This window comes from Drosophila montana, unplaced genomic scaffold (genome assembly GCF_035044405.1).
Source record: "Drosophila montana isolate Dmon_TW-CO22-7 unplaced genomic scaffold, ASM3504440v1 contig_203_1, whole genome shotgun sequence".
Taxonomy (NCBI): Eukaryota; Metazoa; Arthropoda; class Insecta; order Diptera; family Drosophilidae; genus Drosophila; species Drosophila montana.
Genome location: NW_026996956.1, coordinates 1,136,591 through 1,160,391, shown reverse-complemented (window position 1 = coordinate 1,160,391; position 23,801 = coordinate 1,136,591). Strand labels below are relative to the sequence as shown.

Sequence of the window (23,801 nt, the reverse complement as noted above, 5' to 3'; positions counted from 1 at the left end):
CCTTAACTTAACATTTATATTTAATGTATCTAGTTGTCAGTCTCAAGACGAATTGTTAAAATTAAAATGTACCTGCTCCGCGATTAACAATTGTTAATATATATTCATTTTAATTTTTTTACAAATATCATTAAAAATAATCTAAATAAATGAGTTTTTAAGGATTTTGAGGATTCGATATTTTGATTAAACTCATTAATTTGAGCTTTGCTTAAAATTAAAATATATACACACATTTTTAATTGAAATAAACATACGGATCGTGAGAGTATTAAGGCGAGTGAACTACAAGTTACATATCACTAACCGTCTGGCTGCCCAGGTCTTATCGCCAGCCATGGCAAATGAGTAGCATGAGTCACGCATTAATATGCAAAAATTTCCCGCAGTTTCTCATGCCCTCTCACTTTTTCTCATAACCTATTCTTGCTCTGTCTTCTGCAGTTACCACCGTGGAGCCAAACAACATGTATACAACGTGTATACCAATTGGCAGCAACTACACAGGCAGCGGAGGCGGCGTATTTGCACCGACGACATTGGCCAATGCCTCGACTGATACCCTAGCATCCGGCTTTGAGGCGGCAGGGTATGCGGCATATTCGACGGCGCTGAGCGTAACGATTGCCATCGGCTGCAGCCTGCTCATATTGAATGTGCTGATTTTTGCGGGCGTTTACTATCAGCGGGACAAGACTCGGCTGGAGGTGAAGACACTGCAGAAGCAGTACCAGCAGCGCAGCATGCATCAGCAGGTGCCATATCCACCGGAGCCCATTAAGCATGCACATTATCATATGGGGCATTCGCAGAGCGCCAATGTGATTGTCGATGTGGAGAGCCATGGCCAAGATCAGGCTGGCGGCCAGGCGGTCATGCTACTACAGGCGGCTGCCGCAGCAGCCAACGAGGCTGGGAAGCCGCCCCCGCCACACATTTGCGGCAACACGGCTGTGCAACAGTCGCAGCAAACGGGTGGCAGTGGCAGTATGCTCAATAATATGGCCATGGATGGCAAAAAGCCTGCGGATAACTTAGCCAATGTCACCTATAGCACCAGCAGCAAACAGCAACAGCAGCAACAACAGCAACAACAGCAACAACAGCAGCGAGAGCATATGCAACTCAAGGGCATAGGTGGCGGCACCCAAACTTTTGGACGTGGCAATGGGGCAGCTGCTGGTGCTGCTGTTGGTGTCTGCAACAGCAACAACAGTGGCGCGGCTGTTGTTGTCTCAGGCAGCAGCGCTAGCTACAATCCCGGACTTATGACATTGCCCAAGGCAAGTCAATTGCATCATACTGCAACTTTGAACTATCCGCGCAACACGGCCGCCTTAAATTTGGCGGGCGGTGGCACCGCCCTCGTGGACAGTCGCGGCAATGTGCTGCGCACTAGTACAGGCGGCAACGGCGGTGGCAGCAACGGGGATTGCATGACACTGCCACGGAATCTCAATCTGTCGTCAGCGGCGCGCCATAATCCAACGACAGGTGAGTGCAACATTATTAAAAAAGCGTGTATAAAAGCTGCTGCCGCAAGTCCAATTGAACGAATTGGTTTCTGATGCGGCCCAGGCAAAAGATGAATATGTTTTCTTAATTTTCTGTTTTTCTTGGTTTTTGCATGCTACGTGCCCCGTTTGGGTGAGACACGTAGCATGCAAAAAATATTGCGGAGAGGTATCAGTCAGGCTGTATTATGATGAAATTTCATTACTTTATGAGGTGCTTTTCATTTTCATTTTCCCTCTCCCGTCTTTATGCTGATGGTTAAAAAGCGCAAAATTTGCATTTTATTTCTATTAAACGGGCCTGTTTGAACGACCACAAGCTTAAAATCAATGAAAGCACAAAATATATTCTAGTCCTTAGGGCAATGTGAGTTGTGTCCTCTTGTATCATGCGTGTTTCACCTAATATATACCTTGGTTTTATTTCCTTAAGAAAAACACAAATGTCTGTGTTGGCTCCCAATGAATTTTCAAAAGCAAAACGAAAAATGAAAATAGTCAAGCTCGTAAATGCTGAGTTTGATGCAAATAGCTTGGAAAACAGAATATTTTGCCATAAGAACCTACTTTTCGACCGATCGTTCCTATGGCAGCTATATGATATATAGTGGCCGATGTTAAAAAGCTTTGCATTTATGTACGTAGCATGGCGTAACTTATTAATGCCGAGTTTGGTCAAGTTTTTTTCCTACAATAAAATTTTTTTGGATCGATTGTTCCGACATATTTACTGCCTGTAACAGAAAGACGGACCTATGCAAAATTTAAAGAAGAAGATAGATTTTAAGCTGAGAGACTATTCCGTACAGCAACAGACGGCCGGAGAGACCGACATGTCTGTATTTAGTCGGCTGATGCTGATCTAGAATATATATACTTTATGGGCTGGAAGACGTCTTTATTTAAGCGTTACACATTGCATGTCAAAATTACAATGGCCTCTACAAGGGTATAAAATCATTTTGATATACATAGAAATTTGATTTCGACCCTCCATAGACGGTCGTTTTTTTATAGGATATTAGGAAACATTTAAAAATAACTCTTAGAGCTAAGTCGGTAAATTTAATAGGCTCAGCGCCAACTTGTCAAGAAAAGGCTGCTTCAGTATTTTATCTAGCATTCAAAAATGGCTCTCACAGTAAGAATATTGCATATACATCCATAAATATGCTATTGGAAAGTCAGCTGGAAATCTGGCTGCTTGTAAGGTTTCTCAGCTGGAAGTCTGGCTGCTTGTTAGGTTCTTCAGCAAAAAATTAAAAATAAAATTTTTTTTTGAAAATTACATGACGGGGCAAAATTGAAAAGGAGCCGCAGCTAAACATAAAGTTCCTTCCAAATCACCCCAAGCAATAATAAATATTGCTTAATCAAACCCAAATGACCTGCGTGCGGGGTCTGACAAGACCAAAAATCTCAACCCCTGGCTTTGCTCAAATATGTTCGCGTGAAAATTGAAATTGTACTTATCAGCCACAGAGCCCGCTCGAACAAAATCAATTGTCCAAGGATGGGACTAAAGTTATCCTTGCGCTGTCCGTAGCAAATATCCGGATGGGCTTAAGCCAAAACTAAAGCCAAAAGGAAAAAATAAACAAGGCCATGAAAACATTTACGCTTTGCTGAAGTTCAACGCACTTGTGACTTTTTACCACAGTTCAGCTGACAGACAGCAAACGACCCACCCGTTCCGCAGTATCCACGTATTTAGCTTGAGTACCGGCAACAGCTTTAGCTGCGCATCTGTTCAATTCAATCCGAATCCCTGGGCACGACGGAAATTGTTACACAAATTATGCTCCAATGATTTCCAAGGTTTTAACGGAATTTATACCCTGTAAAACTAATACAAGAAAGGTATGCCATTGTAAGTATTTGCAAATCGAATCAATATTATTTGATTTCAAATAAAGTAAAATGGAATAAAAGAGAATACTCACGTACATGAATAGAATTCTAAGCTCGAATAATCGGGCCCTGATAAGTATGCTATGAATATTTTTTACATTTGGGGAATTCCATAGAGTAATAAACAGATATTTATTACTCTATGGGGGAATTCTAAACGAATGCACAAAAATACATGGACGTTACAGTGGAAAGGACATGCTACATAAGAGTCCGTCTAACTGCTGTTCACTCAACGAAAAGGGTCAGGAATAGTTAAAAACAAGAAAAAAAACATATTGAGTCATGCAAAACCTTTGCTTATTTAAAGGAAGACAAAACATTTTCAAGGCATATACTGAACGTTGGGGTAATTAATAAAAAAAAAAATTGCTCACAATTTTAGTGTAAAGAATATTTATAGACTTCCTTTCGGCTGAAATGAAACGCTTGCCTCCGTCGTTTGCTTTTGCCAGATGTGATATTATGGGGAAAATGTGAGCTGCAGTTGTGGCAACTTATTGACAGGACTGTCTCAGGCAGCACGCAATGCACTTCATAAAATTTGCCCGCTATCATAATTTTCCAGTAGATCTGCCGTGACATTCGATAAATTTGATTATTCCGATAAAGCTGTCAATCTGCCAGAATTTAAGGCACGATATGATGTTTAAGTTAAGATTTTCAATTTGAAATCGAAGGACAATGCTAATGTTATGATTTCCTGACTGAAAGCCATATAAACTGTTTATAGTTTTCAGCCTAGATACCAAGTCATTCGGTGACCATAAAACGTTTGTAGTTACAGTTAGTACCTGGCCACATAAGCAAAAAAATACAAAAAAGGTATATATATATACTAGCGGGTATAACCCGGCCATGCCCATGACACGTATGTTATAAAATCAAAAAAGCTTTGAAAATGATTTTGAAACTGATCGGACGGGAATCAAACAACTTTTATGCAAATCGGAAAACTCTTTAAATTCACCAATAAAATCTTAAAAATGCATTTTCCACTGAAGGAGTTTAGATTTTGCGAGAAATGTGAAGCACGTCTCTAATGATTTTTCTTATAGATCTTTGGAAATAAATTTGAACACAAAACGTCATCCATCAAATTTTCGACCCCCATTTGCACCAAGGAGGGATGGATTTTTCAAAAAGTGTGAAACACCCCTCAAATTAATTTGAATATAGATCTTTGAAAATGAGTTTGGGGCCGATCGGATGGTAAACAAAAAACTTTCATACAACCGTTTTCCGCCAATATACCACTGTTGCGGGTGGAATTTTCCAAATCGTCGAAATACGTATTCATTAAGTTCTTATTGAGAGCTTTGAAAATAAGTTTGAAGCAAATCAGACACAACTTAAAACTTCGCACAAAAAATCTTTAAATCGCATTCCCCACGAAGAAGTTTGAATTCTGCGAAAAGTGGGAGACACGTCTCAAATGATTTTTCTAATAGATCTCTGGAAATGAATTTGAGTGCGAAACGTCACCCACCAAATCTTTGACCTCCATTTCCACCAAGGAGGAATGGATTTTTCAAAAAGTGGGAAACACCCCTGAAATGAATTTAAACATAGATATTTAAATATGAATTTGGGGCCGATCGGATGGTAAACAAAAAACTTTCATACAACCGTTTTCCGCCAATATACCACTGTTGCGGGTGGAATTTTCCAAATCGTCGAAATACGTATTCATTAAGTTCTTATTGAGAGCTTTAAAAATAAGTTTGAAGCAAATCGGACACAACTTAAAACGCCGCCCAAAAAATCTTTAAATCGCATTCCCCCCGAAGAAGTTTGAATTCTGCGAAAAGTGAGAAACACGTCTCAAATGATTTTTCATATAGATCACTGGAAATGAATTTGAGCGCGAAACGTCACCCACCAAATCTTTGACCTCCATTTCCACCAAGGAGGAATGGGTTTTCCGAAAAGTGCGAAACACCCCTCAAATGAATTTGAACAAAGACCTTTGAAAATAAGTTTGGGGACGATCGGATGGTAAACAAAAAAGTTACATACAAACGTTTTTCGCGATTTTTCCACACTTGCGAGTGGAATTTCCCGAAACCCCGTCTTAACGTGCACCTACATCACATAAGGTAACTACAGTGAAAATTTCAGCTTCCTAGCTCTTACGGTTTGGGCTGTGCGTTGATCACCAATCAGTCAGTCAGTCAGTCAGTTAGTCAGTCAGTCAGTCAGTCAGTCAGTCAGTCAGTCAGTCAGTCAGTAGGACAAACAGTTTTATATATAGAGATGCACAATAAAATGAAAACATAAAACAAGGCCGTGGCCCTGCGGCTACGATGAGGTAAACTGGCGCTGCGAATTTTTTTATTTTTATTATGACGCCCGCAGAGAGAGACCACCCGGCCAAGAGTTGAGTGCGGCATCTGCCGTTGACATTTTTTTAGTCATAAATAATTTCAGTAATCAAAAGCAACAAATACAAATACGTAGCACTGGCGAGGGCCGAGCAGTATTCGCAATATTTTTACATCGACTGTTTATTAAATGGCCGCGCGATAAGCGAACCAACAGTTTTTTACGCCGCAATGAGTGTGCAGATCTCACTTATACCTGCCTGCGAGTGTGTGTTTGACCTGTGAATGTGTTGGTTATCAAATTATCGCTACAGGGTCGGGATTCTGTGAACTGTGGCAGAAAATGTTATTAAGTACATAAAGAGATTGAAACTTTGTTTAAAAAAAAACCAAATCACTCCAAAATGATTCGTTTTTCTGTTCGTGTGCGCACAATTTGAATACAACCCAAATTCACTTCTGTTTTTTAATTTAGATCTACTAAAACTGTTGTGGAGTATTTTTAACAGTTTTTTTTTTTTTAAACTTATTTGGTAAGGTGCTTTAGGAATGGCCTCAATAAGTTTAAATTAATACCAAAAAGTTGGCTAACTCTCAATCCACTCAACTACCCATGCCACTCGACATTATTTTATTTTTGTAATGCCTCCATGTTAGATTCTTTTCTGTAATTTGGACCAAATTGACAAAACATAAAAAATATACGTCAATCTTTGCTCTAAAGTTTATTTAGCTTATATGCTTTTGAGTAGTATATCTGAAGCATAAATATAAAGATTCGTCTATTGTTTGATTTGTTAAACCATCATTAAGGTAACATATATTTCCTGTTTAATTGTTATTCCAAAATGTTGAGTATACTTGAGTTCTCTGATTTCTTGATTGCATTCCCAGCCTACTTCACCTCTTGATGCACTAAAATTCTCCCATCTGAATGCCATGCCCAGTTTAATGAAAATTCAGAAAATGTTATGTGGCGTATCAACAGGATTTGCACTTCGTTCGTCAGCTCTAATTGCTGTTCAATAATGGCTGTAAGAAGACAAATGTGAGAAGCCAAACAACATTTGTAACAAGCTGTGGAAAATGGCAATATAATATAATCTTGCTCATTTGTTGTTGCTTCTGTCATAACTGATTTGATTTTACACCGCTGAGAAGTAGATGGATAAAGCTCGTCACTCGAAATCAACATCGTCATTTCTGCATCTGGTACCGCGTTATCGGCAGTGGCGAGTGCTCCGTTAACATTTTCCAAGCTCTTCGCATTATTTATAATTATGGCGAATTTTCATATAATTATGCGTGAGCGCCCGCCAGATGGTTGCCATTGACGCTGCTTGGCATTCCATTCAGTTATATATTTAAACAGCACATTTTTCCTCCTCGCGCAGACCATAAATATTAAAGTCAACTACAGCTTGTCTCAGTTCGCGAAAGTTCTCACGTAATTATTGCTTTTTCCGAGATTTGGGCTGTTTTTCATTTATTTATTTGTGGCTGTGTGCACTCAAGTGGCACATTAATATTTGCTGTCGTTGTTGCTATCTGAAGCGCTTGAATTATATAAAAGGATTACGTTGTTTAACGTTGTTTATAAATATTATATTAATAATTGTTTAACCATGCGACATTTATAATTAAAATGTAATAAAGGAAGATTAAGGACTATTTTCTCTTATTCTATCTCCTTCTCACTTCATTCTTTCACACTCTCCCCTCTTCATGTCAGATAAATCTAATAAATATTAGAAATGATGGAGAGCACTTATTGTCCTTTAGCGGCACGTACTATAAGTGAGTCGCAGCCACGTTTTGTGTCATGGGCTCTTAACAAATTGTGAATGCTGACAAATCATTTGCACAACTGTATTGTGAGTTTTTGTCAATTTTTTAGCTTTAATAGAAATACTCTATAATACCTATATCGAATATGTATTAAATTCTTTGTAATTTATTGGACAGACTAAAACTAAGCCGCTAAGTTGACTTAAGCAGCTATTTGTACTGCAAATCAATCTAAGAAATGCTACAGTCAGCTTAACCATTTAGGTTAAAAGCTGGATTTAGGCGAGTGCCCTTTTTATATTTCTTCTTCTACTTTTGGCCTAATTTTCAATTGGTTTGTAGGAAACGTGGCTGGCAAACATTGAACTTTGCATAAAATGTTCAGTTAGCTCGCGATAAATTCAAAGGCTTTCGTCAAACAAGAAGCCGTAACAAAAAAATAGGTCGCAGGCAAAAATCAACCAAATTGAGTAAAACAATGAAGCGTAAATGATTTTTGCTGACATGTGAAATGAACATAATAAAAATAAAGCAGCAAACAAAAGGCCAACGCGAATCGCCTGCTAAGCCCAAAGAAAAACAAGCAAGTACACAAGCAGTCGAGAGATAAAAAGAGAGAGAGTGTTGAACGCAGAGCCCAATGTGACGTGATTGTCATCCACATTGTTAACGTCGGGCAAGAACAACACCACCACCAGCAGGACTCGTTTGACGACATAAACAGCTTCATACAAAAGTTATTATTGAAATTTCAACAGCACGCGCACATAACAAGCATTTATCACGCATACGCCGTGGGAGCAAAGCAAAAAAGACAAAACTTGATGAAAAATCTATTTGCAAGCCAGCTCGGCGATAGACGGCTGCCCATCATCTGCCTCAGCCGGAGCCCACTTGGTCCATATTTATGACAACCGCAGCCAACATATGTTTGCCTTCTTCTGTCCCAGCCTGAAAGGAACGAGCCGACCCCTAGCCCATCCAGGCCAATTCGATCTCTCCGCCGTAATGTCGCGTCCGATTCCGCAGTTTTTGTGTGTTTGCTTCCTTTCGCTTTTCTTATTTGTATTATTTCAGCAATACGACAAACGGAACTGCTGGCATACAAATGTCAGCTTGCCTATGATGTAGTTGCGGCTCGTGTTTGTTGAGGGATGTTCGCATATCTTTGGGAACGGATACTTACCCTCTGCCACCCGTTGACCATTTCCTCACTTCTTCTTTTGTCCATTTGCATTGCGCAGCTAGTTAGCTAAAACAATATTATTTTATTGCCTCGGCCCAAGAAATGGTCACAGTGCCACACCGCATCCTTAGTGGTCAGTTGTGGTGCTGTTGGCTTATATGTACAGTGAGACACAGCAAGACGGAAGATTTGACATCATAATGGGGCAGCTTTAAGGATGCAGGTCAGAAAACTTGTGAGCTTAAATTGCTTCAATTTAATTTTCATTTAAAAGTTTTACTCTTACATTTCCCATAAATTTAGTTACTCTACTGCAGTTAATCTTAGCAACAGCAAAATAACAAAAAATTCCAGGTCCCTTCCTTTATATCTTCCTGAGGATGTATATCCTCCTACTTTAGAGGTTGCAATTTTCAATTGCAATCCTCTCATTTTGCATTCATCAGCTACCTATAAGCCCTGCCGTTGCTTTCGCAAGAGAAAATATTCTTTGCTTAATCAACGTATTCATGCAACCGATTGGTATTTTTTACATGACTCGGTTGATATGAATTGTGCTATTAATGTTTCTTTATAGCACCCTAAACTTCCTCTTAGATATGTGTATTCCCAAGTCAATTCCTTCGACTACTTCTTCAAAGCCACCTTGGTTCACTCCCAGATTATCAAACCTAAAAATTATAAAATCGAAATATTTTAAAAAAGTTTAATAAGTCTGGTCTAAATATTCCATAGCCAAGTCGAACTTCTTTCTTCTGAATTCTCAATGCTATGAGAATTACCTAACTCGTTACAAAAGGCATTTTGCCCTAAATCCGAGACAGTTTTACAATTTTGTAAACTTGAAGCGTAAATCTTCAAGTTTGGCATCTTCTTTTTCTCTCGGGATGGATAAAGCTAGCAATGACTCTGATTCTGCTAACCTCTTTGCTAATTTTTTTCAATCAACTTACTCTTCAGTCTGTCCTAATAATAATTCTTACCCTTTTACTATTACTTCCTCTAGTTCTATACTTCCCCCTATTATTTCCCATTCCTCTCTCCGTTTAGCTTTAAAATCTTTAAAATCTTCTTTCTCTCCTGGGCCTGACAATATCCCTAGTTGTCTACTCAAGGAGTGTAGTTCTTTCCTTGTTTATCCATTGCTGAAGCTTTTTAATCTATCCCTTGAGTCCTCTGTATTTCCATCTTTTTGGAAAGAAACTTAAATCATTCCTCTCCACAAGAAAGGTGGAAAGTCATATATACAAAATTACAGGGTCATTTACACTGACTTTAGTAAGGCGTTTGACTCTGTGCACCATAATCTTTTACTCTTTAAACTTGAACGATTAGGTTTCCCTCCGTCTCTTTTGCTTTGGATTAGTTCTTATTTAAAAGGTAGGACCCAAAGAGTAATGCTGAGGCTGACTACCTCAAAATAGGTTCATGTTACTTCTGGTGTTCCTCAAGGTAGTCATCTTGGACCTTTACTTTTTACCCTTTTTATAAATCATCTCCCCTCGGCTATATCACATGCCCGTGTACTTATGTACGCGGACGATGTGAAACTTATTCTCCCATACACTAATCCCCTAAATCATTCTCGTCTACAAGATGATTTGAACGCAATGCAATTTTGGTGTTCGGCCAATCAATTGCATCTAAATTGTTCAAAGTGTATGCTTATGACCTTCAATCGTACTACACCTTATCTTATTAGTTATACAATTGACAATACTCCATTGCAACGTATTCTAACAGTTAAGGATCTATGCGTTCTTTTTGATTCTAAACTCAGCTGCAATCTGCATATAGATACCATCGTTAATGAGGCAAAAGGTGACCTTGGATTCATTAAATGATGGTCTTAAGAGTTTAACGAACCTTTTATAACGAAACTTCTGTACATCCCTCTTGTTTGCCCCATCCATGAATACTGCTCTTGCATCTGGTCTCCGCAGTATAACAATAGCCAGGATCGTATTGAATCTGTTCAGAAGCAATTTCTGCTTTTTGCCTTACGAGGTTTAAATTGGGACCCTAAACTTCGATTGCCATCCTACTCCAGCAGGCTGCTTCTTCTTAATCTTCCGTCGTTAACCAACCGTAGAACAATTCTCGGTGTTGTCTTCCTATATAAGTTGATTGTTGGCGACATAGATTCCTCTTTTCCGTAAGGGCGTCTTCAACTTCAGTTCCTTCTAAACCAACCAGAAATTGTCGCCCCTTATTCTTATCTACGTCCACAACAGACTACGCTATGCACAATTCTTTTAGCGTGTTATGTAAAAATTATAATAGCTTGCATCACGTTTTCTCTACCGAACTTTCTCTACCCCTAACAAAATCGATGCTTTCAGGATACCTTCGGGAACACACTGACCATTCCCAGCTATGAGCATAGCTTGCCGGACAGGCTATAAATTTTCACACACCGTCGGTGATTTCCCATTGCTATCTCTTCATCCTATCTACCTAACACTCTATATATCTAGTTTAAATTTCTTTACTTTATCAATGAATTCTTTCTTTCTTTTTCCCTATTTATTGTATTTTCTTAAATAACATAGTAAATTTAGATTATTTTAATTTTGCTTAAGAACACTATTTTCTCTAATAACACCCTTCTTCTTAGCTGTAGGCTCTAATAGCATCACTGACAAATACAGCTGTGAAAAGGGGTATAGCTGGACGGACGGGCAAATAAATCACCTCCATCGGTCAGTGATGCTATTAGAAAATTGTGTATTCTTATTAGGCTTTTAGCATTTAATTCTTATAATGTTTTAAACAATTAGGAAGACTCTCGTCTTGTCGACCATTAATTAATAAATAAATAAATATTTCAATTCAAAAGTATTTCGAAATTCCTTTAGCTTATGAATGAAAAAAAATTAATAATATAGTTATTTATATTATAAAGCTTGTAAACGACTTATTAACTTCAAAATTATTTAAAGAGAAAAAAACGACAAAGAAATAAAGATTTAGTTAAAAAGGGGGAGAAGTATGAAGAATAAGAGCACCATAGAGCTAGATGAAAAAATATATAAATATATATATATATATATAATAAGGGAAGACAGAAAAATAGGTAGAGAAAAGTAAGGTAAAACATTAAGCTTGTCAGTTATTCGGTAAGATTTTATTGGTAGATCTTAAAATATAAAATTAACCTAAATTGAATTTATATAATTAAATTGCGCTTTCTTTTTAATCCTGCTAGAATAATTTCGCGAAATTACTAAGCCTTATACCGCAAGAAAATATAGCAGCTAAAGCCTTCGATCGAAAATATAAATATGTTTAAATTTTTATTTATCTGTTGCAAGTTTTTTAGATATTGCAATTGACACAATTCATGTTTTTTTTAAAATAACTTTAAATTATTATTTCTATTAAATTAAGATAAAAGGATTTAAAGCATCTAAAAAGCTAATTTCTAAAGTTAAACTTTCATATTTTACATAGTTGTTTATTAAATTTCATAATAAATTGAAATACAACTTGAGATAATTAATCTTAACAGCTTAACTTGTTTAATACATAATATACTTCTTCTGAATTATTGTGTTAATAAAGAGTTTCCAATTTGTTGTTAGGTTTGGCAACAGCTAGAACATGTTCAACTTTCGTCGCATTAAGTATTCCATAAAGCGTACAACTTAGCTTTAACTTCATTTAAACAACTTTAACCCAAATGGCACAGCGTAGCCCAACGGCAAATCCAGCTCATATATTTTTCAACTCGCTCTCGATTCGGACGCTCCGGCAACATACATAAATCTACATGGTGGAGCTCATAAATATTTCATTGATGCGCTTCACTGCTCAGTTTTTACTGTCGTTGTAGCTGCTGCTGCTTATAAGAAAAATATGTCCAGTTGGGCGTGCAGACTTCCATTGCCTTGGCATTTCCTTACAATATTGCTCTCGTATATTACTTTTCCTTTTATTTTTAATATACTCATTCCTGTGTCCGCCGCTGCTCGTTCTAGGTGTCGTTTATTGATGACATGACAAATAAGGTACGATTTTTGTGCACTCAAAAAGTTTAACAATCATTTTGCTTATTCCAGCGACCAATTCGCCGCTCACAGAGTCCGCCTCTTCGGCTACTTATATTGGTATGCATATTAATTTCATTTTTTAATGACGCGCAAACAAAAATTCAATTTAATTGTGCACACGCACTGGCTTGGCACCTCACACTGCGTATACTTAATATTTGTTCGCTCTTGCTCGGCTCAAAGCTAAATAGACGCACATAAATTTTCTTCGATATCCGTTAGATTTCCTCACATTGCATTTCGAAAAATAATGCAAAAAATTTGCACTGTTGCCTCAATCTCAACTCCTCGCCCTCGTTCCAATTTCCCCTCCCCACGCAGTGGCTTGTCTGACTGATATACTACGTACAGTTTATTGGCAATTTGCACTAGCTTTCACCGCTTATGTTGTTGTATTTATTCGGCCAGGTCAGTCAATTGTTGTGATTTATGTGTGATTGAGTCATTTGTACAGCTGCTGCTCCAATTGAAATAAAAAAGTCCACTCTTTGAATAAACGATAGATAATTAGAGTGTTATTAGGTGGTTATGGCCTATGCTAAATTTGCGTTTTATCAACAATCGAATCATATACAAATACGATTACGTCCACAATGCTAGTTGCCAAATTAAATTGTTTTACTTTATCTTTAAGCAACAAAGAAACACCTCTTTTATTCAATTAGAGGCAACAGTTGAATTATTATCAACTTGCAGATGAAAGCAACAGGAATCAATAAGAAGGAATGAGATAAAGTGAGCAAAAGACCGCGAAAAGCAAAATAAAATTGAGAGTATAAGCAGAGATAAGAAAGCCAATACAACCCTGTTAACACTTATAACCAGAGTATGAAAGCCTGTAAATCTTATTTGCGACTAATCATAAGTTTTTTAGCAATGAATTTTGCAATACTAAAATTGGCTTGCTTCTAAAAAATTGTAATTGAACTTTGTCAGAGGTTGATATAAAAGTCATATCGATCAGGACCACAGCTATGATATTTTCTTCCACTCCATTCCGCATTTCACATTAAGTCAAGCTCGTGAGCCTGTATGATATGATGTCGCACATTAGGCACAGCTTTTCCGGAGACCACCTTCCGTTCGTTCGGCAATAAATTGCACGCCTTGACCAAATGGAGCGCAAACATAGATTCCGCCCACCCCCTCGATTCAGAGCGCAGCTCATGGCATGTAATTTTTTGATAAGACCAACAAAATGGCAAAAAGCAACAAAGGAACAAAATATCACCGAATTTAAACAATAAATTCGCGTAAAACTGACGACAGCTCATTTATGCATACATACTCGCACACACACAGAACATACAATGCACAATTGGCTGCACTTGTACCGCACCACTTAGTTGTGGACAGAACTGAAAAGCCACAATGCCGCATTGGCCACTAGTTAATGTCCACTGGTGCCAGACTATACGTCCCAGTGCAGTGGTCAACTTGAAGCTGCGTAGGGCTGCCCCGTTTTAGCCGAGTTATGCATGCGGCGTTTCAGGCCTTGTCATTTCATACTAATCATCGTCCCTAAAGCGCTTTTTGCAAAAAAATTGAGTACGTAATTGCGGATGGTGGAGTTGGTTGGTAATATTTTCCATTTCTATTATAGCCATTTGTTACAGCATTTGCATTGTAATTGCATGCGGATCGTATTTGTGCATTTGTACAACATTGCGTATAAGTGACGCGCATATAAATTAGCATCGTTGCACCGTTCATCGTATTTTGAACAACAAAAAACTAACAAAATGCATGGAAATTGAAAATGTATTGCACACCGCGCACAGCCGGTCGCTTTCATTACGCAATATTACGCATACGCACCGCTGTTAATTTAATATTCTAAATTTAGGGCAGGTCTCACCGGGCACTAAAGCGAAATTGTACATGGGGTCCTACTTTAACTAGTGCTTCCTTTGACCATATAATTTACTATGCAGGACATGTATTTTAGCAAAACGGCCGCTACTTAAACTGAGCCACAACCTTCTTTGATCTTTCTCTACTCTGGTGGCCATTTTGGGCACCTTTTCTAGCCCTGACATAAGCAGCCAACTTCTTAACTTGAATTTGACTGCTCTCTAAGGTGCGTTTATTCGGAGTTTATTTCTCCAATGAGTGGCGTGCACTATTAAATTATGAAAGTAAACAGCTCGCTTTGATGCTTTATCGAAATAAGAAGAAAAGCATAATGCTAAGAGACTTCTTGACCTTATTTTGGCTCGTAATTTGGCCTCATCTTGCCGCCCAGTCTATAACATGTAACCTTTTATTACAGCTACTATCCATCCACTAAGTACTCAAATTACCAAAGCACTACTTGCCTAAATTTTGTTAGTTGAAGTAAGTTGTTAGCCTGCCTTTAGGAAATTCACTTTCTTTTGTTTTTTTAATTTAGTTGCATGAAACTCTTGGCTTTTGCAATGGCCTTAATCTATTTTAAGATGTGTAAAATAATATTTTGATTTATATATTTTGTTTCCTATGTTAATATATACCATTAATATTTATCATTTTAATCTGAACCACCCGCTAAGAATTAACATTTAATATTTATTTTAATTACATTTTAATACGGCTTACTTGCATAAAAGAAAATAATTAACCTATATAAATATTCAAATTGCGATTAATATGATTTTAAAGCTGAGCAAGGATAAGAAAGTAGCAATATTCAATAGCAACAATCGATAAGCGCAATGGATACTCTTAATAGTTTCATCTTATCATATCTGAAGAAGATAAAATAATGTATAAATCTAGTCTACCATAGTTAAATTGGATTATCTATTAACAATTATTTGCAAATGTTGTTCATGTAAGAAGAATATGATTGCCAACCATCTGCCTATGCTTTCGTCGGCATTTTGCATATTAGTTGGCCTATTGCTAGATTAAATTTGTACTGAAACATGGATCAACCAAAATGGTCAGTTGTGGCTCAAATTTATTTTTTTGTATATATTTTATAAACCTCCTTAACCTGATTTTATTCAAGCAAACCATTTGATAGAATATGCCTCGGATTAGTTTCGGTTCGTTTGTTTTTTTTTAAATAATTGTTTGGCAACTGGTTTGGTTTTTATGTCGGTTCAAAGTTAAATCGGAATTCGTATTAAAACCGGTTTGCAAACATTGGATTATTTATAAACCTAACTACACTATTTAAGAAGACGTTAAAGAAATTAACGTTCATTCTTGTTAACATCGTCGTTTGAAAAATATCTGAAGTTGCATTCGAAAACCTTACCCTGCATTATATCAATTGTCGACGGCAACTAATTATTGCGGTTTAATTTAACATCAACAATTTAAAGTAGCTACAGTTCGCCTTTCGTGTACGTTAATCAACAGACAGGACGTGTCATATTGCGTGACATTTTCGCAAGCTCAACAATAAAATTGCATTCTATTTGCAGTGCAGGCAAACAAATTAACTAACACACACAGACACACACACATAGAACTCCGCATGTTACAGGATGGGGGTAGAGGCTATTGTCACATTCCCATATTGACATGCGGTCGCGAGATATGGGAAAACATCAAAATATTAGCAGCGTCAATAACTGCACACATTTGCACTATTTGCACTATGGGTTGAACGACATATTGAAGGCTGGGGAACATTAACTGGTTGTCAAAAAGAGCCAATGATGATGTCGATGACAACAACGATGTCCTCGTTGTGTGTTTATGCTCTAAACCCATTGAAAATGGCTGAAAAGGGTATGCTGGTTTTGTGCACATATAAATAACATAAAGAGGGAAGCATATCCGAACAAATAAAAACTATATACTCTTGATGACGTCAGCGAGCTGAGTAGCTCTAGCCAAATCCGTCTGTCATACGAAATGAATACGTCCATTTGAAATTTAAAATACGTTTTCCCCTATCATTTTTGTCGATCATTTTTTATATCTATCTGTATATCTATCTGTAAAGATTGGAAGTACTAGATACACCAAACTTGATATGTGAAAATATATTTCATTTTAAAATATAATGCTCGGCCGCTAAGCATAAACATACATTTGGGTGCCACTTGTAATCCCTAAAATGTTCATAAAAATCGGAATCTCAACACCCGTGTTAATCAAGAATGCATTAACCATACATTGTTGGCTATGGTTGGCCAAAGAGCAGAAGAAGCGCAGCTGTTGAATAAAAAGCGCAGTCTTCGTGAATGCGCTCGTATCTACGTACATAACATAGTATAGAATAAATCTAAAATATTTGTAACGGCAGCTCGGCGCTTGCTCAGGGTACCTCCTAGTCAGGCAGCCGACGGGGGAATATTCTTACTTGTTTATGTTCAACATTCTTGTTTACAAACTTTTGTAATGGGCGCTGTTTGCTGGCGCTGTTGTTGTTGCTGATACCTCGTGCCACTCGGTAGCAAACATTTGCTTGCTAATATGCCGACATATGCACAACGATATAAGTAGCTTACAAGTTCCCGGCTCTATCTCCCTTTTTTCCAGAACTACAACAATATCAACAACAGCAGCAGCAGCAGGTTAGCAAACAAGCCAATGGGGCTGTGTTGACTGGCATGCAACCGCACTATATACGCGGTCCACGCCCACCGTTGCGCACCGCCTCCTCATCTACAACGACAACCACCATCAACACTGGCATGGCTGCAAACGGGCCCGGAGGCAATATGCTGCTCGATCAAACGCCATCGGGCGGCAGCAGCAGCAGCGGCGTCAGCAGCGCTCCCAGCTCCTCAAAGGGTCACATACACGGACACTCCCACAGCCACATGACGAACACCCATGGTGACCCAATGGTTGCATCGCAGCTGCAGCAACAGCAGCAAGTGCCACAGGCAGCCATGGATGAGATGCGTGTCTGATAGGTGTCGGTCTTTGAGTTGGACTTATAGTCATTAACGGGGTAAGTTGACCTCAAGCTACTTCCAGCTCCGGTTAGGATAATTGTTATATCACAAGTGTGTTTGGGCAATGCCCGTCTATTTGCCCGTGTGCACCTAGAGTTGAAGCTTGGAATACTCAATCCCTCATCCCCGCATCTGATTAAGTGATAAGCATTTGTGGCATCGTGGTGAATCGCGAATATCTAGAAAGTGCAGTTTTTAAGAGTAAGCATATTTGCATTAAAGATTACTTATGTTTAGTTTTATCCTTTAAAGATCGATCCATAAAATAGTTTGCCTTAGCTCCCTGAGTATATCCCCCCTCATAAAAAATTAATCTCAATAGCTCGAATCAAGCTCCTTCAATCTATGTCAGGGACTAGCATCAAGGATTTGGCGATTTTTATGATATCTATTTTATAATATGAGCATTTAAGAACACTATAGAAATTGCATGAGCATTAAGAAGCAATAACGAGAAAGAAGGGCTATCCTCGGCACGCTGAAGATCTAATACCTTTGCAGACCCAACCTTTCCATAATGCTTTGACCGTATCTAAGAAACACAGGGAAAATAGTTATTTCCCAGTATGGTCAAGATATCCTGAAAAACAAATAAGTTTTCCATAGAAAAACTCAATTTTCGACCGACCGTTTCTATAGCAGCTATACGATATAATGGTCCGATGTAAATATGATTTTGCATAAATGTAGGAAACAAAGTTTTTTATGCAAGAACCTACTTTTAGACCGATCGTACCTATGGCAGCTTTATGATATAGTGGTCCGATGTAAATTAGATTTTGCAAAAGTTTTTTTTTTTTTTTGTTTTTCTACAGCTAAGAAGAAGAGAGAAAATAGTGTTCTTAAACAAAAATTAATAAAAATAATCTTAATTTACTACAGTACTACCTCGCTCAACGCAACCTATAAAAATTTTGCCAATTGCGAAAAATGAGGTGGTTGCAAAAACCGAGGGAAAATTTTCAGTTGGCCACGAGACCTATTTCCAAAGAGAGATGCCTTTGCTAACCATTAAAATTAAATTAAATCAAAAACCTCTGTGTTCAAAGCACGGATTTCATTTTAATTTAATTATTTTTTGAAAAAATGACAAATTGTGGTCTGTACATTTTTACAATTTATACTTTTTTGAACAGCTGTTTCTACAATGTTAAGAAATCGGGTGTTGCAGTTATCGAGGAGTTGCGTGTAACGAGGGTTGCGTTGAGCGAGGTCGTACTGTATATTATCTATGACAATACAATATAAAATAGGAAAAAAGAAAAAAGGAAGTTATTAATAAAGTAAAGAAATGTATACCATATATATAGAGTGTTAAGTAGATATGATAAAGAGATAGTAATGGGAAATCACCGACCCGGTGGGGGAAAATTTATAGCGTGTCCGGCAAGCTATGCCCCTGCTCATAGCTGGGAATGGTCACCGAGGATTGTCCTACGTTTGGTTAACGACGGAAGATCAAGAAAAAGAAGCTTCCTGGAGAAGGATGGCAACCGAAGATTGGGGTTCCAATTCATACCTCGTAAGGCAAAAAGCAGAAATTGCTTCTGAACTGATTCAATACGATCCTGGCTATTGTTATACTGCGGAGACCAGATGCCAGAGCAGTATTCAAGGATAGGGCCAACAAGAGAGATGTACAGAAGTTTCGTTATAAATGGATCGTTAAACTCTTTAGACTATCGTTTAATGAATCCAAGTACACCTATTGCCTTATAACGATATAATAATATGAAGATTGAAGCAGAGTTTAGAATCAAAAAGAACGCCTAAATCCTTAACTGTAAGTATATGTTGGAATGGATTTTTGTCGATTGTATAACTGACGAGAAAGGTGTTTTACGATTGAAGGTCATACACATACACTTTGAACAATTTAGATGCAATTGATTGGCCGAACACCAAAGTTGCATAGCGTTCAAATCATCTTGTAGATGAGAATGATGTATGGGATTAGTGTATGAAAGAATAAGTTTCACATCGTCCGAATACATAGGTACCCGGGCATGTGATATAACTGAGGGGAGATCATTTATAAAAAGAAAAAAAAGATTAAAGGTGCAAGATGACTACTTTGAGGAACACCAGAAGTAACGTGAACCTGTTTTGAGGTAGTCAGGCTCAGCATTACTCTTTGGGTCCTACCTTTAATATAGGAACAAATCCAAAGCAAACAAGTAAGATGTATCCCACTAGGGGATACCCTGAACTCTCTTATTCCAACACCAAATGCAGCTCGCGCTTCGCGCTCGATTGCTTTAGTGGTAACGAAGATAAATTAAAAAAAAAAAAAGTTCCCTTAGCAGGGTTCGAGCTCGTAACTGACCGCATCACTTTCCGCCGCCTCTTCCCAACAGCCACACCACTCATTGAGTCCTAATGACAGAAAACAATACAATCGCAATTGCAATGCTGTTGATAGAATTCAAATAGACGCGCATGAATGTGTGTGCGTACATGTATACATAAATTCGATTTTTATCGATTACTTAGAACCTGAATACGATAACTTGCCCCGTTTCGATAAAAATCGATATCGAAATCCTGTTTTTTGAGCAATTTCGGCAAATAATATGAGCTAGAGTCACTAAACATGACATGTAGCTTCTAGAGTATATATATATATATCAAGTATCTTTCATTTTATAGCTATCGCCACCTCCCCACTACCACCACAAGGCTATAAATCAATCTAATTATCCAACTTGTTTTGCTTATCAATTTAAGCCCAATTTATATGCAATTGACTTTTTAAGAATTCAAAATTAATGTTTCACATGACTCGTTCCCAATAATTTGTGATCTTAAATTTTGGCCTCCACACATGATTGGTCACGAGTTTAAGCAAAACAACTAAGAGGTTCTAGTCGGGAGCTCCCGACTAGGGGATACCCTGAACGCTCTTCTTCCAACACCAAATGCAGGCGACCACCAAAGCAATAATTACCATCTAGTTGCACATTTCGAAACGGGATGCTTTTGTGTATTTGTCCTATATTTCCCGCAGTTAACATGTGGAAAACATTTAAACTCTTATTCAAAAAAAAATAAAAAACGGCATCCATAATACTGAACATGTTTATTGTCAGCTCAAGGCAAATAAAGAGTTTAATTGAGCGTTCATTGAATTCCTCTCGGGGTTTATTTAAAGTATCACCTTTTATGTATGTGTATGTATAGGTTGCATACATTTATTCAACATGCCAACATACGCTTACAAATATGACAAGCAAGTGAAACCCTTATGCGGTTAAAAAATGGACAAGGTCGACGTAAAGGCGAAATAAAATATGTAAATATGGCCACAGTGCTCAGCAAATATATTGCAGGCAGCATGACATAAATTCGGCTGAAAAAAGATTTCCCCTTTTTTTGATAAATAAATACAAACAAAAATACAGAAAAGTTTTAAGTAAAATCCCCATTAAATTCCTTTACTCAAATGTCGCAACTGCTGACATAGAAAAAGGCGAAAGCAACAGAAACAACAAGCACGTTCAGCTTCAGCCAAATGCTCGCAAAGAAGTCAGGAGCATATTTAACAGGTTGACAGCCATTTGACATTTAGAAAAAGGTATACTCTAACCTTAGCCAGAGGAAATTCTTTGATTTAGAGCTTAACACATGAGTATATATAAAAAAGAATCTCTATATATAAAACTGTTTGTCCTGACTGACTGACTGACTGACTGACTGACTGATTGGTGATCAACGCACAGCCCAAACCGTAAGAGCTAGGAAGCTGAAATTTTCACTGTAGTTACCTTATGTGATGTAGGTGCACGTTAAGACGGGGTTTCGGGAAATTCCACCCGCAAGTGTGGAAAAATCGCGAAAAACGTTTGTATGTAACTTTTTTGTTTACCATCCGATCTGCCTCAAATTTATTTTCAAAGGTCTTTGTTCAAATTCATTTGAGGGGTGTTTCGCACTTTTTGGAAAATGCATCCCTCCTTGGTGGAAATGGGGGTCAAAAATTTGGTGTGTGACGTTTCGCCCTGAAATTTATTTCCAAGTATCTATATGAAAATTCATTTGAGACGTGTTTTTCACTTTTCGCAGAATTCAAACATCTTCGGGGGGAATGCGATTCAAAGATTTTTTGGGCGAAGTTTTAAGTTGTGTCCGATTTGCTTCAAACTTATTTTCAAAGCTGTACATAAAAACTTAATAAATACGTATTTCAGCGATTTGGGAAATTCCACTCGCAACAGTGGTTAATTGGCGGAAAACGTTTGTATGAAAGTTTTTTGTTAACGATCCGATCGGCCTCAAACTTATTTTCAAAGATCTTTGTTCAAATTCATTTGAGGGGTGTTTCACACTTTTCGAAAAATCCGTTCCGCCTTGGTGGAAATGGAGGTGAAAGATTTGGTGGGTGACGTTTCGCGCTCAAATTCGTTTCCAAAGATCTATAAGAAAAATCATTTGAGACGTGTTTCACACTTTTCGAAGAAATCAAACATTTTCGGGTGGAATGCGACTCAAAGATTTTTTGTGCGAAGTTTTAAATGGTGTCCGATTTGCTTCAAAGTTATTTTCAAAGCTCTACATAAGAATGTAATGAATACGTGTTTCAGCGATTTGGGAAATTCCACTCGCAACAGTGGTAAATTGGCGGAAAACGTTTGTATGAAAGTTATTTGTTTACCGTCCGATCAGTTTCAAAATCATTTCAAATTTGTTTGAGAACATTGATTTTATAACATACGTGCCACGGGCAAGGCCGGGTTATACCCGCTAGTAATATTTAAAAATGAACAAGTAAACTGGACGTCAAAACGCGTAGGGGAACAGTTTTAAACGTGAATTTAATTGTAAGAATGAGTAAAAACAGCCTACTTAGTTAGCTAAATTACATTATTATATAATTAACTAGCGTGTATTGCACGACCGTCCCCTTGGCACGTATAAAATAAATTCTCTCAAAGATAATTGAAAATGGGTTTGAAACCGATGGGTTCATACAATAGTTTTCCGCCAATTTACCACTGTTGCGCTAAGCACGTGTTCATTAAGTTCTGATGTAGAGCTTTAAAAATAAGTTTGAATCAAATTGGATACAACTTAAAACGGTGCCTAAAAACTCTTTGAATCGCTTATCTACCGAAGAAGTTTGACTTCTGCGAATAGTGTGGAAATGAATTTGAACACGAAACGTCACCCACAAAATCTTTGACCCTCATTTCCACCAAGGAGGGATGGATTTTTAAAAAAGTGTAAGACCCTTCTTAAATGAAAACAAAATAAAAGAAAAGATAAAATAAACAAAGATCTTTGAAAATGAGTTTGAGGCCGATTGGATGGTAAACAAAAAGCTGCATACGAACGTTTTTCGCGATTTTTTTACACATGCGGGTGGAATTTCCCGAAACCCGGTCTTAGCGTGCACCTTCATCACATAAAGTAACTACAGTGAACATTTCAGCTTCCGATCTCTTTAGGTATGGGCTATGCGTTGATCACCAATCAGTCAGTCATTCAGTCAGTTAGTGAGCCAGGACAAACAGTTTTATATATAGAGATTATTAAACTATCTCAATTTTAATACCAAAAATAAGAAAAAACAAGTGGGAGGTTCTAGTCGGGAACTCCCGACTAGGGGATACCCTGAACCCTCTTCTTCCAACACAAAATGCAGTTCGCGCTAAAATAAAATAAAAAATTGTTCCCTTGGCAGGGTTCGAACTCGCAACTAACCGCACCACTTACCGCCGCCTCTACCCACCAGGCACACCAGTATTTAAGTCTCAATGAAAAAAATAAGAATTAAAATAGCAGCACAGAAATCAATACTATCGCAATTGCAATACTGTTGATAGAATTCAAAGCAGACGCGCATGAATGTGTGTATGCAAATGAATACAGAAATTTTTGGAATTTGCGCTATCTGCTGCTAACACGTGCGCACGTAACTTTTGTGTTTCTTAACCGATCTTAATGAAATTTTCGAGAGTACATCTTATTGTAGAATAGAATATAAAACATTATATTCTCAAAAAGGCAATTGCATATAAATTGTGGGTTAAATTGATGGGCAATACAATTTGGATAATTAACTTGATTTATAGCTTTTGGGTGGTAGCGGGGAGGTGGCGATAGGTATAAAATGAAAGATACTTGAT

The 23,801-nt window shown here is 37.7% G+C and overlaps 1 protein-coding gene across 3 annotated transcripts in view; it reads left to right on the top strand.

Moving 5' to 3' along the window:
• Window positions 1–23,801, top strand: part of Nlg4 (Neuroligin 4) — a 90,556-nt gene that overhangs the window by 57,925 nt on the left and 8,830 nt on the right. For 2 of the 3 annotated variants that reach the window (XM_064679573.1, XM_064679574.1), the window contains exons 10-11: window positions 445–1,494; window positions 17,255–17,672. In XM_064679573.1, the coding sequence (XP_064535643.1) occupies window positions 445–1,494; window positions 17,255–17,631 (1,427 nt within the window). In that variant the 3' untranslated portion in view covers window positions 17,632–17,672. The remainder of the gene's footprint in view (window positions 1–444; window positions 1,495–17,254; window positions 17,673–23,801) is intronic. The other variant, XM_064679575.1, reaches the window with a different exon arrangement.